General features: G+C 38.3%; 1 protein-coding gene across 2 annotated transcripts; it reads left to right on the top strand.

Moving 5' to 3' along the window:
• Positions 1–3,760: 3,760 nt before the first annotated feature.
• Positions 3,761–14,655, top strand: LOC116055186 (hydroxylysine kinase-like). Of its 2 annotated transcripts, none has more exons than XM_036007676.1 (5): positions 3,761–3,928; positions 7,374–7,573; positions 11,230–11,372; positions 12,189–12,372; positions 13,619–14,655. In XM_036007676.1, the coding sequence occupies exons 2-5, from the start codon at positions 7,435–7,437 to the stop codon at positions 14,053–14,055; spliced, it is 903 nt and encodes a 300-aa protein (XP_035863569.1). In that variant the 5' UTR covers positions 3,761–3,928; positions 7,374–7,434; the 3' UTR covers positions 14,056–14,655. The 2 variants fall into 2 exon arrangements, with proteins under 2 accessions (XP_035863569.1, XP_035863568.1); XM_036007675.1 differs by having other exon boundaries at positions 7,265–7,573.
• Positions 14,656–16,435: the final 1,780 nt, after the last annotated feature.

Below are 16,435 nucleotides of genomic sequence, written 5' to 3'. Positions count from 1 at the left end.
TTGGTAAACACAATGACCGATCACTGTTTTTTGTGCCTCTGATTCATGTCTTCATAGCACTCTGCAAGTGGTCCATTAATGACCCTTCGCTAAGCCACGCCCGAAAACCACCACAGGCCAATCGTGGCTTAGCAACCGTAACTAGGCGCGGGAGGTCTGTCAAGCTTTCGAGTGAGGGAAACACCGTACGCCGAAGCGTTGTGCAAACCCGATACCGGTATCCTAAAAGTTTGGACGGGGTGGTGGAATTTTTCCCTTCCCGAAACCTAAAACGCAAGGGGAGAAAGGCCGGGCGTGGATCAAGCAGTGTGGGAGGCCCCATTCACAACTAGCTAAATGTCGACAGTATTAACAAAAACACATACGTTTGCTCCAAGGCAAGAACACGCTAATGTTAGCTAGCTAGCTAACTCAGCACAGCATTTCTTGGAAATAATGACGGCTCTTTGTTCATAATGCATCTATTTGAATGTAAAATAAAGACAATTCCGGCGCAAAACGAACCTAGGGGTTAAATAACAGATGTGTACCCACTCTGTCCTCTCTGGGACATGTTAAAGAAGCTAGCGCGGACCGCTGATTAGCTTACCACGCTAGTATTTGGGGCACAGGGAATGTAAAAACAAATCGCTATTTATACCACTAAAAAGGCTCAAAATATCACCACACTTCAACGGTAGCATAATGAGGGTCCCTAAATGTTAACCGAAGCATTGAGAACTTTGTAAGTGTTCGGACAGTTTATTAAAAAGAGATTATAAAGACAGTCGCGTTCTCGTATACAGGGGGCCACCATCTTGGGAGCTACGGTCTTTCTGCCCTGAAAACTAGCGCTGTAAGCTAATCAGCGGTCCGCGCTAGCTTGTTTCAAGCTCCAAACACATTTGATTAGCATGAAAACATGTCCCAGAGAGCGATCGAGTGGGTACACATCTGTTATTTACCCATCCTTTAGATGATTAACGGCAAGACGGAGGCTCACTGACATACTTTAAAATATATTTCAGCATTTATTAATCGCTAAAAATAAGCAGGAGAATGTTATCATTGCAAAGTGTTCAAGCTAATGTCTTGTGTTTATTCCACAGGATTTATGGATAAGCTGTTTGATTTATAATTATTAGATTATTTTCAAATGTCACTTACCCTGCTGTGCATCAACATAGCTGTTCCTCAAGTTGTGTGTTTCCCATTTGAATGATCAGCGTATGAGGCGGCTCACATTACTGCATGACCTATAGGCTTTAGCTTCAATTTTGATGAAATTATTCTCTAATCGGTTGCATATGATGTGGATATATCCCTCGAAACCATACTGCAGTCCCTTTGTCGCCAAAAATTACTAATTATCTCCTTGGGAATGTCTGACACCGGTGCATACATACTGTAACAGATGGGCCAGGCACGAAAGCTTGACAGGTGTAGCAACAGTAACTAAGGAGGGCGGGACTTAGCGAAGGGTCAATTTGTCACGATGTAACTTCATTCAGAGCAGAGCTCCACCAAAGAGCCTGCAATCGTTGTGGAAGGTTATTTGAATAAGAATTTTTGACGTGTGGGGGCGAACTCTTCTTACATACCTGCAAACTAGCTTTTTAGCTTTTTTTTTTGGGGGGGTGCGATCCGAGACCTCCGTGCCTTAACGACCGTTATCTACCAGACCGTGGATTTTGGTGCCTTATACCTGCTCTTCTCTCTGATGCGCCACAAACGGACATTGGAGGCAACTGAAACATCGCCGCACGGGACGCTAGTTAACACTACACTCAACAGCAGCTAACGTTAGCCTACTGTTAGCTAACAGCTGGAGTAAACACGGTTAAAATGCTGAAAGCTTGTTTGTCAGTATGTCACTGTGTAGGATTCCGACAACAGTCTGCTGCTGCCACTGTCTGAAAAACAACAGAGCCTCGCCTCGCCAGCCTCGTGGTGCATTCAGTTGTTGTAAAATACCCTTTTGCCATCCAGTAGTTGTTTAACAGGAATATACTGGTGAAATAAGTTATTACATTTTTTATAAATCATAAAATTTTGACCCTGTGGCCTTAGCAATAAAAACGCCGACTGTCGTTTTGTGCTTTTTTTAGATCAATTTTTTATTGTTTTATATTTTTGAAAAGACAAATACAATTGAACAAGGTGCTCCTTTTCAAAATCAAAAATGATGAAATTATTACTTTCATTGAATTTGAGGTGTTTCATTCAATTTTATAGCATGTCGCAGCGTCATGGGTGCGGCGTATATTTTCCTGCTTTTTTGTCCTTTGCCAGTCACACCTATGTTTATAAAGTCTTTAATTTCTTTTTCTCAATTGCAAAACTGTAAACATTATGTGCATATGTGCAATCACAACAATAATGTATACTGTTCAGCACAATAGTTTTACCTGCAAAAACCCCCTGGCATGTTGAAATAATAAATGCATTTTTTTAAACCGAAAAGGAGTTTTTTTTTTTTTTTTATTCATCATTGCTCAAACCAAGGCAGTCAAAAGGCTAAGCAATTCAGAAATAAATATTCATATTCATCCAAAACAAAAGTCCTTTGTAGCCACCACAAAAAATGTTATTTGGTAAAATTACAAAAAGTAGGCTATGTATCAGCATACAGAGTTTTTGCTGCACCTCCATCTTTGTCTCTTGTTACCACATACTGTACCTATGACGCGGTCCAGTTGGTCAGTTAGGACAAGACAAACGACTTCTCATTGGTGGTTTATTAAAGCTGGAATAATAATAGAAACTTGTATACAAGGATTCTTCTGGTTTGATAAGCCAGTCAGTGGATTTTGCTGTTACTGTCTCCTCGCCCCAAAAAGAATAGAGTTCAAAAGTCACAGTTCAATACATGAACAATGTGCAGGCTATTGTGATTGGATAATACAAAATACTAAGGCGGGAGGCAACTGTGGTTTAGACTTTGGTGCTTCCTGGTTGGTGCACAGGCTGGTCCCAGCCTCTTGGCACTCGATCCATCCAATGGTAGAGGTCAACACCCGGTTTTCCCCGGGTATTGTTCACTTGTCTAGCAGAGGGTGTCAGTTTACTTCAAGAGGAATTCAAACTATTTCTAACTACCCCCTCCCCTTCATGTGTGAGATTTTATCAGGAACAGCCATTCTTTTAAGATGACTTTTCTCTACAGGATTTGTAAATATTCAACAGCACATAGGCGTGTCCACGCCTCTTAGTGCATCCTCAGTCCAAGGTTTCTCCATCGCCATGATCACCTTGTGAACTCTCACCCAGTTAGAAATATCTAACCTAATATACCCTTCCCCCCCCAGGAAACCTTACTTTTTTTAAAGATTCTTTTTTGGGCTTGTCCGCCTTTAATTGATAGGACAGCTAGGTGAGAAAGGGGGAGAGAGAAAGACATGCAGGAAATCATCACAGGTTGGCTTCGAAACCTGGACCTCTGTCGAGGCATAAACCTCTCAGTATATGCTCTCTCTCTCTCTCTCTCTCTCTCTCTCTCTCTCTCTCTCTCTCTCTCTCTCTCTCTCTCTCTCTCTCTCTCTCTCTCTCTCTCTCTCTCTCTCTCTCTCTCTCTCTCTGCCATTATATTTAAAGAGTCATAACTGATTATTATACATGATATAGGAAGACATTATAAATTGTCTTTTAATCAGGGCCTTGGCGTAGCCTTATTTAGTTGAAACTAGGCACTTAGCATGTTAACTTTTTTTATTTCTTCACACCTACCAGTTTGAACTTATGTTGTATACCTTTGTTTGTTTTTGTCCCCTTTGTTTTTGTCATTTATTTTTTTCTTACTTTATATAACCTCTTTTGGCCGTTTTGTGTTCCTGTGCTAAACACAATTTAAAAAAAAAAAAAAAAATGCTAGTGTGAAATTAGTCTGGTTTGACTAGCTCCTACTCAAAGATAGAAGCTTTCTCTCACATTTTCTGCTGCAAGACGATGGGTAAGCTGCACATATTATTTATTAAATGACTGGAGAAGAAAACGTCCATTTAAAATCTCAGATATATCTAAACCTGGTCAGTTTCACGGACAGGGCTTAGATTAAGACAGGAGTAGCCTAAATGTATTACTATTACATCTCTACAGAGTATGATGGTTTGTTTCATATTTCTTAGGCATTCTGTGGCTCATTTATTAACATAAATGTCCCGTTTTGCAATCAGTGTTTGTCTGAAGCCAACATGAAACAGTTCATAGACTGGACAGTTTTGAACCAGTGATTTATGAACAGTTGTCAGTTAAATATTTGAGCTCGCTCAAGTACTGCAAAAGGCTGTCGAGAGGCTGTAAAAGGGTGAAAAAATAACCTGACAGTATTAAGGCTTAACTTATTTGAAATATGTAATTTTCTGAAAGATGTTAAACAATGATTTCTTTATTACTCGTTAGAAATAATATTGATCATAATCTTTGGAACCCGAATGCTTTATAACATCTAAACATAAAAAGACATGCTCACAAGTGTATTGTATCGCTGGCTGGCAGAGAGCAAACAAAAACCCCAAAGTACAACTCGAGACAGCAAGTTAAGAGTAAGTCCAAAATCTTTAATCTATACAACAGGCAAAAGGTCAGAATCAGGTCGGCAAAAATAGAGGAGGCAGACTTAACCAGGCAAAGGGCAGGGTGCGCGAGGAATCAAAGTCCAGGAAAAAAGGCAGTTTCAGGGTGGCAAACATGTAGTACTGGAAAGCATGTGAGCTACTGTAGTAGGAGGAGCAGGGCATGGCTGATTCTGAAATAACAAGGCAGTTACTGTAGTAACATAGAAAACCAGGCAGCGGGGAGGAATGAGCGAGTAAGTGATCAGGAGGAGGGATTTGTTACATGTATATCCATCAGGGGCGTAGGAATGAGTTTAACATTGGGGGGGACACATATCGGAAACCTGACAGATCCGTTAATGGTTTGAACAGAAATGTCATAAATTAACTACACTGCAAAACATTCACCAACATACTTTATTCTACTAAAAAGATACATTTGTAAAGATAAAGGAAAACACATTTTGAATGGCAGTAATTCGCTGATAAATATCAAATCAATTATTTAATTGCAGGCCTAATCATCCAGTTTTGTAGATTAATAAATAAGATATTGATCAACATTAGAATTCAAATTTTCTGAATAAATTTTCTTTTCTTAGTTGTATCTTATGCCTCAATGAACAGACACAGATACGTGCAAAGGTTAAGGTGAAAGGCAAAAACAGCATCAAGAATTTTAACATATAAACCAACTTATTTTTACTGTTGAGTGTGATATCCTTCCACATTTCCACTAATTAACTGGTGTGCGAAGGTAAAGGTAAACGAAAGACATTAGAATGGATGTAATGAACTGATAAATATCAATTCCTCTGTAGTTTTCTGTTACAAATAAAAGTTGGATAGCACTGTACAGCCCTACATTCAATAATTTGCGTGCTGTGATTTTTTTTCAGTGTCAAACATGTGCCGTGGCATACAAAAGGTTGAAAAACACTGGCCTAGGCAAAAGAGCCAATGTTTTTTCCTCCTGTCATTTGCAGCCACAAATATATAACACCTACCTGCAGCCCTGCAGTGCTGGCTCTCCCTGCATCACCCTCACCAGTGTCACCACTGTTAGTTTCCAGCTGAACTTCATCTGATCTCTAATATGAAAGCAGGGGAGATGGATAAGGTATAGAAAAATACTGATGGGAATCTCATGAACAAGCGAAAAACACACAGACAAACTCCTTTCTAGATGTGGGAGATGTGTGACGTTGCTCGTTTTCAAGTTACATGGGTTAAGTTAATAGAAAAATCATGTTCTTTTACAATCATCTTAAATACTGTTTTTAGTGTCAAATCGCTTTTGTCCATTACATTACTGGAAAGTCCGCCATATTTTCGCCAGCCAACGTTGGCTAGTAACGTTAATAGTAACAACGTTTACCTAGCAAGAGTGTACTAGTTAGATGTTGAATCACATCAGCTTAACATCAACAAGTCTAACATTAGACAGAACATATAATTATCCTCCTGGACAAAATTATTACCGACTCACATTTCCTTTCTTTCTTTTCTTCCCAATGAGAAAGAAATCACTTAAACTGATCTGCTGCTGTCTTTTAATCTTAACCTCTGACGACCTGTCGCCAGCTTCAGACTCCCGCTTCCCAAACAGTCTGAGCAGTTGAGGGGGCAGGCCGGTGACAAGTCGCTCTGTTGCGCTTTCAAAATAAAAGCATGCGAGTTAAAGATTTCAAAATCAAATATTTTTCTCCTCCGCTGTATAATTTTTGGGTGGGACAAATGCGACTGTCTCCAATATTGGAGGGGACACGTCCCACCCGTCCCCCCCGGTTCCTACGCCCTTGATATCCATCTTTGTGTTGATCAGAAACATAAAGCAGTACAGAACATAACACTCAGAGACATAACAAAAGAAGTGTAAAAAAATACTCCCCAAAACACAAATGTTAAGTAACAAAGTAAATAACATAAAATCAAAGCAGAATGACCTGAAAAAAAAATCATAATTCTTCTATTCTACAAAGAGTAGAGAGATACATTAAGTCTACTGTATGTTTACACTTGGCGTCTTTTTTGACAAGAAAAAGTTGACTAGGGCACTTTTGTAGTAGAAAAAAATCTGGCAGGGTTTTGGTTCCAAAAATCTGCCGAGAACGTCTTTTGTTGCTATAACAACAGCTACTGCTAAGAGCGCTATGGGGAGCACTGCTAATGTTAGATAAAACAAAGCGGTGGAGCGAGCTAGAGAAAGAACAGAGAGAGACAGCGGTGCTACTAACGTTACATAAACCAAAGCGAGTTCCCTGTACAGGGTGCACCCAGTCATACTGTATAACTCGCTGTGCTCCGACTCCATTTTTTATTGTTATGAAAACGACAGGTCTGGCTACTCCGCTTGTTATTGGTCGGCTGTCAAAAAGGCGCTTGACGTAGGGCATTTCTTTCAGAAAAGTTGAACTTTTTTCAACTTCAAAAAGATGCCCACAGCTGTTTAAAAAAAACGCTCACAACTTTTTTGTAAAACAGACGCTGACAGCTTCAAAAAAGACGGCAAGTGTAAACGTAGCCTAAGTCAGTATACAGCAAAGGGTCCTATCAGACTTGCATCCGCCTCTGCAAAGCTTCCTTCTGCCTGTTATTCTTTTGAATTGAACCACGTATGACTGACAAAATCAAAAATGTGTTTCTGGTTCTGGTGTGAACTTTGGCAGATTTACAAGCCACAGTTTAAAAAGTTTGTGCAAAATTGTGTTGTGATTTAATCTTATGTGCAGAAATTGCCATAGCTGTTGATCCAAGGCCAACGCTCACCCTGCAGCAAGCAACAGAACTGACGCTGCAACTTTATGGAGTGACCATGACTGAGATCTCCACCCTGCCTAGTTATATTGATCAGAACTTCCTTGTGGTGGACGAGGAGGGTACCAAGTACGTCCTGAAGATCATGAATTCAGAAGACAGTAAGAATGCCACCCTGCTGGAGGTGCAGACCCTTGCCACGTTCTTTCTACGCCAGCATGGAGTTCCTGCTCAGACAGTCGTGCACACCATCACGGGGCAGCTCATGAGTATGGAGGAAATAGGTAACAGCAAAATATGTCTGCAGTTCATTTTAATAAAATTTCTCATAGCATGAGTCATAATAATAAAGACAATAGTGTGAATCTCAAGCACATGCAGCAAAAAGTGGGTGGTTAAAACTAACAGTGTGTCTATTTGCACCCCCGGCACGAATAGCCTAGGCCACACAGCTGAGCTATTCACACCCTGTGACGTAACAACAAAAACACGTTGCTTGTGTGTCATGGCCGACATTCATCTTCCTTGAAAGCAGAAACTGGCATATTAAGAAAGTTTTGTCTCTAAAGTTTATAACAATTGAATTTCTAGCAGAAAATTTTAAAAGTTTGTTAGTTAGTACTTGTTTTTTGTATCCAGTATGGTTACCTAGCAAACAAGGCTTAAAGATTGGATAATTTGTATGCCATTGCGCAAGTCAGGGCCCGCCCCCCAGGTTGAGAACCACGCAAGCGTATGTATCAACATCTCTTTGAAGTGTGCGAAATATTGGACACTGCAGCGATTTTATTTAGGCCACAGAGAAACATTCCAAAAAGGTGTAATCCATGAGTAGTATGGATAACTGTGTGTAAATATAGGGTAGCCTACACCAGAGTACGACTATCATCCACTTCTAATTTATACACTGGTATGAATAGCATACATTGATAATCATACCCTGTAACAACAAACGTGCACGCCCAGAAAATTGGCGGACAGACGCTTTTATCCAAAGTGACATACATATAAAAACACCCATTTATATAAAATTATAATTACTTAAGTAAAGAATAGATGTGAATACAAATAAAGATAATACAAAATAAACCCTCTGTTGCTGCGGCAACGGATAAAGATAGTCTGTGAGACTGTGACAAACAGCAATCATAAAAATAAGATTGATCTTATGATATTTCTGTCTAGATGAAACTGTCATCAATCATCAAAAGAATTTGTACCAGACAGGGTATTAATAGAACACATTGCTGTGTGCACCGGGGTACGAATAGCATTCACTTTTAATTGTACCAGGGGTGCAAATAGCCTCACCCTTAAACTAATGATCTCACCAAGAGAATACATAGCTGAATCTCTGTTGGTTTAGAAATCAGGGCTCATGCACTGATGGCTTTATTAGGGCAGTCAGGGAAAGAAACAATCAAATAAGAAAAAAAGAAGCTAAGCATGCAGACTCGTCAAGGTTACTCGCCAGTAAGTTCTCAAATGATCAACTGCTTATATGTAATATTTTATGTCACTGATTCTAGTTTAAATTATTGTGTTCTTTTAAATCAGTGTTTCCGCTGGGTCTAAAAGAGTCTAAAATTTCACAATCAAAATTGAAGGCCTTAAAAAGTCTTAAATTCGCTAATTCATTAAAAAGTGTTGTGCTCTAAGTCTTAAATCATTTTAAACCAGTCTTAATTTTCCTACAGCAATGTAACGCTACCTCTAATGCTCATTGAAATGTTCCCACTGTGCTTTAGAATGTGCTTTTTTTTTTTTTTTTTTTATTCCGTGGTAGTAGTAGTAATTCTTTGTGTCTCTAGTCCAAATATAATTCACTGTATTACGACTACAAATGAGACCAACATACAACTTATTTTGCAGCCAATCTAGACACCAGTCCTGTAATGCCAGTGAGGAAATCGGGGAATTGTTTCAGACAATGTTTCCGGACTCTGACATCTGACTTTGTTTTTGATGTTGTGATATACAGTAGATCTTAAATTTCATTCATAATGGTCTTAAATGTGACTTGGTGAAACCCTTTAAATACAGGAACACTAGTTTAGAGACGGTGACGTTTAGGGAGTTTAGGATGAAGCTTCAAGATTCATTTTAGGCGTAAGATTATGTTTAGACATAAAATTATAGATGTTATAAAATAGTATTTTCCAACATTAACTGCTGGAGTTACAGTTTGAAAGAGCTTGAGGAAGGGTTTAAAAACTGGTCAGAAAGCCCTGGCACACTGTTTTGTCTCAACATGTTATGTCTTTAGTGACACTTTTATCAAAACTAAAATACAATACAAAATCTAAACAGCATCATGCAGAAAGAGGCCTAATGGAGTTTTCTTGCTAAGCAAATGTGTAAATTGTAGGGCTGTCAAAATCACGCGTTAATTTCGATTAATTAACCTGAGAAAAAAATAACGCGGATTAATCCATTCCATATTGACGTTTGACCCGGAGCCGTTCTAGAAGAGAATGTGCTGCCTGGATCATTAACTGGAACATTTACTTGTAAAAATCTTCTTCCTGCCAACCCTGGCTACCGAAATCTGGTGCCACTGATATGTCTGCACTTCTCTCTGGTGCTCTGAAGACGATACAGGTAACACAAACACCGCTGCATGTGACGCTAGTTAACACTATACTCGACAGCAGCTAACGTTAGCCTACCGCTAGCTAGTAGCTGGATTAAACACGGTTACAATGCTGACAGCTAACGCTGAAAGGTGTAAAGTTTGACTGTGTTTTACTGTAGAGGACTGTGACTCAACAGCGGGATGTAACAATCTGCAGCTGCAGAGCTGCCGTGGAAAAACAACACAGACGGTGCGTTCAATGAAACTGGTAAACTACAGCTTCGTGGTGCATTTGAAGTTATTGTAAATGTCCTCGTTGGTTGTTTTTGTCGTTCAACAGCAATTTACTAGTGAAATAAGTTATTGTTATTGTTATACATTATTATTAAATCATTTCATTTTGACCATATGGCCTTAGCAATAAACAAGCCGTTCTTTAATGTCACCAACTGTTGTTTAGTACCCTTTTTTCTTTTCTTTTTTTACTTTCTTAAAAAGTATCGGTTCAGGCACCGTTAATTATGTATGCAATTAATTTCGATTAATTAATCACGGAGTCTGTAATTAATTAGATTAATTTTTTTAATCGATTGACAGCCCTAGTAAATTTGAATTAAAGGACACGTTACCTTTACTCCACACAAACGTACAGCTATGGTGTCATTTGAGGATGCGTGAGATTGTGTAACTCATTGCGCGGGCAATGGCATGAAGAATTTCAGTTAGGTGGCCGGTTTGGCTTAGTGGTAGAGCAGGTGCACATATACTGAGAGGTTTATGCCTTGACGCAGAGGTCCAGGGTTAGAATCCGACCTGTGACAATATCCTGCATGTCTTCCCCCTCTCTCTCCCCTTTTCTCACCTAGCTGTCCTGTCAAAAATGAAAGGCAGAAAATCCCCAAAAAATAATCTTAAAAAAAAAAAAAAAAAGAATGTAGCGTTACTGGATTAGAAAGGCGTGGACTATAAAGGGACTATGATAATGGGAAGTTCAAAATGTATTGTTTTATACAGTAGTAGTTCTTATATTGGTTGTAATTAATAAAGAAGTTTTTAATAACAAAAGTTTTAAACTTTGAATCTACGTAGTGATGTCTGGGATGTGCTTTTGCTATGTCTGGCTGGTTTTCTTCTCTGCTGTAGTCAGGACTCTCTTGCAAAAGAGATCTTGATCTCAGTGAGATTACCTGATTAAACAAAAGTTATAATAGAAACCAACATCACTAGCTTTGGTGTGAATTATCCAAGAGAAAACACAGGCAAGGCCTTTTGTCCGTTAATAAACAGTATTACATTAATCTTTCAAGTTAAACCAGACCATTTAGAATTATGACTGAAAATGTTTCTGTTTTGAAACCTTATTAGACTGTGGACATGGTGCTCAGACCTACTGTGTGAGGTTGCTGGCCTATCTCCAAGGAAAAACCATTGCAGAATCTCCAGTCACAAGACAAGATCTTTATAATGTCGGCAAGTTGGCTGCCTTCGTGGATAAGACATTGCAACAAGTAAGTTCAAATGCCAAAAATTTCAGCTAATAGATATTTTGGCTTATTCACGAGATCTCCCCTCACCTCATGCAGCTGTTGTGCTTATGGAAGAGTATTCTTTAGAGCTACTGTAGGGAGAGTGAATATTGGACAACATGTTAGTCAACTTTCAGGCTGTTCTCATGAACCATTCGTACATATAGCTACAAAAAGTAATGCACTGTAATTTGTTTGTATACCACGTATTTATTGCTGTATGCGCCACATTGACTGCAACTGTATATGTTCCGTGGAGGACGTTGGGGTGGATGGGTGTTTGATAAAACACAGGGCTTTCAAGCAGGGGACTGGAGTTCGTGAGTATGTGTCCTGGGAGAAGGTAAAGGGAAAACACAAGACTTTCACCAAGGAAACAAGTGCTTACATCCTGGGAGTACTACTTAAGAGGACTTAACTGTCATCGCCTCATGAATGTCACCTTTTGTCGGCTAAACTCAACTGCAATGGCCACTAAAAGTGCCGTCACCTTGCAGTGCACTGTACGCGGCTCACAGTAACCTTTTCTCTGCTAAATTTAGCTGTAAAGGCCACTAAACTTAACTGTCATGTGACCGGTCGTCACGTGACCAGCCGGCAGATATCCTACAAATTGCTGTGCATTATTTTTCGTACGATATCATACAAACCCATTCATGAGAATGGATTGCAACTTTATAGGGCTGTAATATGTCAGACTAATTATACGGATTATTGCAGTTTTAAAGTATCAAAAAGTTGGGATAAAAAATAGCATGCAAAAATATCTAATATTAAAAACATTGTAATTTTTTTCAGCTGGTATCTCCAAATTTGGATGTCTTACAAAAAATGGATGGGTTGCTTTGGAGTTTATCCAACATTCCTCTCACAGAGGGCTACCTATCAGTGATGGATGGAGATCCCCTGCAGGATGTGGTCAGAGCAGTCATTGAACAGTATAAGTTGCACGTGCAGCCCAAAATCAGCTCATTCCGAAAAGGTAATACAGAAGTCTACATACATCATGTTCTGTATTTCTTTGGTTTGCTATCATACTCTGTTTATGATTCTGCTTGTTAAATGATGTTGCTGTGTAACTTTAAACCGGATGAGTGCTAATCTAGCCGATTATCATTAGGAACGATGTCCCTGTTGGACAATTCCACGACTCACAGTTTACAACAAATGACAATGTTCAGTGACAATGCAGGACGTAGTGTGGCCTTTAGAGGCATAAAATAAAGGTTTGGAGTTAATGGTGAACAGGCATGTAGCGAGTACAACTTCCATGTGCAAGACTGGAGTTTATCTTCTGTAACCATTTAACCATTATTTTAACCACATCTTCCCATAACCTTAAAACGGCTATATTCAATATGTTTGGCCATGCTAGAGGCATAACCTTAGAGATGATAATGTCCAACTGTCCATCTGTTGTTCCACCACTTTGACCCAGAGTAAAATATGTCAACATGTACTGGACGGATTGAAATGGCATTTTGTACAGGCATTAATGGTCCCCAAAGGATGAATCCTAATGGCTGTGGTAATCCCCTGACATTTCTTTTCTCTAGCACCACCATGAGGTTGAAATTTCACACAATCGTGTCCCCCTTTTGATGAATTGTAACTTTCATTTGTTAGTCCCTTCACCTTTAATCTAGCGCCACCATCTGGTCAAAATGTAAATTTTACATTTACATCAGTTTAGTTAATGACATTGTCATTGTCCTTAGCTGTTGTTCGTGTTTGGTACTAATTAGCAAATGTTAGCATGTAACAAGCTAAACTAAAACGTGTTATCATGTACCTCAAAACACAGCTATACATTAGTACAAAACCGCAATACCATCAAATCTTAACTATTCCGTATTTGCCATGTGCAGAGATCATAGAACATAAACAAACATTTATATTCATTGAATATAATCTGGGGTTTGGCATAATCACCCAATATAAACATCGCTTGTCTGGCGATATGGCTGGCCAATTTCTCCTCCCTGTATAAATTAAGCGATGTTATTGAGTGTATAAATTCATCTTTTTTAAAGTTGAATGGACCAGGGCAAATCCAACAGAGAATACCAGAGCTTAATACCCCTACTCTATGCTAACAGATCAGAAATCACTGGCTGGAATTTGGCTTGCCTGCACCAAATTCTACATCAAGTGCAATTACCTCAAATAACACAGTTTAACATTTAAAGGCACAAATGTACTAAGTGTTGCTGTGGTGACTTTTACAGGAATATTACATGGAGACATGAATGACCAAAACATCCTTGTCACACCTGTAGACAACGGGCATCATGAGGTGTCAGGCGTGCTGGACTTTTCTATGCTCATGAATGATTGCTATGTATTTGAAGTGGCAATAATAATTGCGTACATGATGCTGGAGAACCCCAGTCCTTTGGATGTAGGTGGAGCAGTGTTAGCAGGCTGGGAGAGCATTATGGTGCTCAATGAAGATGAAAGGGATTCCCTCTTCCTGCTGGTGCTTGGTCGGTTGTGCCAGTCTCTGGTTTATGGGCGGTACAATGCCAAAAAAAACCCAGACAACAAATATATCCTGATTACAGCCAAAAATGGGACTCAGCTGCTAAATAAACTTTGGGAGCTGGGCAAGAAAGAAGTAGAAAGGAAATGGTTTAAAGATGCCAGCACATTTTCTGTCAGTTAGTTAAAAACCACAGATGTTCATCAATGGATGAGAGTCAGAATCAAAACCCAATATACGTACAATAAACATATTAAAATGGAATACTCAATAAAGCAAAGTAGTGATACAGTCAAGAACATAAATACAAAATAGATACATTACAATAAAAAGTATGTTAAAAGACACTAACAAATATGTACAAGATATCTCTTAGAAAGGGAGAGAGGGAAGGCTGTATGGTTCAATGCAGGATGTGCAAAAATATTAATCAGGGGATGTGCAAAAGTTCACAGTATGTATACTATGTACAATGGTCAGGGATAATAGTCCAGGGTGTGTGTAAATGTAAGGTCTACCGGCTATGGATGGGGGATTAAAAGTCTATCAGACTGTCAGTCAGGGTCCCGGGCCTTGTTGATGAGGCCCACTGCAGTCGGGAAGAAACTGTTCTTGTGGCTTGAGGTTTTGGTCCTGATGGACCGCAGCCACCTGCCAGAGGAGTGTTTCAAAATGTTTTTTGTCTGTGGTGGGAGGGACAATAACGATTTGCAGTAACAAAGAATATCTGAATTGTAACTTTTTACAGTTTTTAAAAAAATAAATTCTTACTTTGGATTGTCACCATATTTGACTCAACACATTTTTTGGTACCACAATCTCAACAGGCACCCTTTAATTGCAATGAATGGCTAAGTAAATAATTTACCAAATGCAATAAATTTACCAAAATAGATGGGTAATGGGCCATTAATGCAAACAACTCTAGTTGGTTTACATCCTCCTCTAGCATGACACTTTGTTGTCATTAGGATCCCATTCATTGGACCAATATTAACAATGAATTAACATTTACAACTACAGACAAGGTGGATTTATGTCGGAACATTATATTTATGCCCTACTATTAACTTTTATAATTGCAGAATACTTACAAACATTTGCCTCTGGCTTATTTGAATTGAAAAAAATATTTCTTAATGGATTATCAAAATGTATAACCACATTGGTACCAAGTAGAAACACACAGCTATGATACCGTTTAGATTTTTTTTAACTTATTTATTGTATTTCCATCTTCTGCTACTTTGTGCTTCTACTGCATTACATTTCAAATGGAAATATTGTACTATTTACTCACCACTATATTAATTCAATAGCTACATTTACTATTTTTTTTTTTACAAGTAATTGACATGAGAAATCCCAAATCCAATATATTTTTACAAATTAAAGTATCTAACAGTATATATAGTTGTTAAAATAAGCTCCACCTCGACCTGCTATAGCATTCAAATACTACTCACATTTAATGCATCAGTAATAACAATTCAATAATATATGCAAAATTATAACATTTGTAGAGCAGAATGAGTACTATTAATGCTTTAGTACATTTTACTGAAAGTACCTTTCTAATACTGCACATTTACTTAGGAACAGTTTTAAATTCAGGACTTTTACTTAAAAATGAGTATTTTTAAATTGTGGTTACACAAATAAAGCATCTGGATACTTTTTCTGCACCTGCAACTGCTGTACCAGAGACAAAGATAAAGCTATTAAAAATGTAAAAAAAAATTACATGCTCCAATATAGAACCAAACACATGTATAAACATGTTGCTCCATGCATAAAAAAAGAAAAATTAATAAATGGTACTACATGAAGTTGAAATTTAAATGAAATGTATGCACAGGGATTGGATATTCAGGGAATTGATGTTAATAATAGCAAGCAATAACTTGCCTCCCCTCTGTAAAGCCTGACACATGAAAAAATAACCAGAAAATTCATTTTTTTTGGAATTTAGATGTTTATTAAACCTTTTTACAAAATCCCAATTTTTTTTTTGCCATATTATTTTGTTTATGATATATTTTTTGTATCATGTTTGATACATTGGGGGTTTTGGGCAACGTTTTGCTCACAACAATGTTAATTTTAGGTACAAAAATTTGTTGTTTTTGGGACCTCAACTTCCATGCTTGTATGGGCTACACTTTCATCTTGATAGTCTTCCTCATCACTGCTATCTGAACTTCCATTATCATGCATAGCCTTAGGAGTCCATTCCTCCTCCTCCTCCTCATCATCATCCCCTAACTACTCCATGTAACTTGAATTGCCATCTACTATCATGCTTTTGACATTTTTAATGTACTTCTTCTTCCTCTAGTCTTTTTGACATCTAAAAATACACAAATTGGTCGATATAGCATAGCGATTATGTTATTGTTATTTTGAAAATACCCAAAATGTATTTTAAGATGGCATTTTAGTCATTAATTGGATTAATTAAATCATCAAAATAGTGTGTGTTTGTATAGTGGTAGGCATGATGTAGATTACATTACAAAAATGTGACTTGAAAGTTCAGGGATAAAGCACCTTAAATACCTGC

Source organism: Sander lucioperca, chromosome 11 (assembly GCF_008315115.2).
Source record: "Sander lucioperca isolate FBNREF2018 chromosome 11, SLUC_FBN_1.2, whole genome shotgun sequence".
In the NCBI taxonomy this organism is placed as follows: Eukaryota; Metazoa; Chordata; class Actinopteri; order Perciformes; family Percidae; genus Sander; species Sander lucioperca.
This window is presented reverse-complemented; position numbering and strand designations above follow the sequence as displayed.

Excerpts from the sequence above, each read along its gene's own strand:
- LOC116055186 (XM_036007675.1), top strand. Across the intron at positions 11,373-12,188 it reads TGGATAAGACATTGCAACAA|CTGGTATCTCCAAATTTGGA; the intron begins GTAAGTTCAAAT and ends AATTTTTTTCAG. Across the intron at positions 12,373-13,618 it reads AATCAGCTCATTCCGAAAAG|GAATATTACATGGAGACATG; the intron begins GTAATACAGAAG and ends TGACTTTTACAG.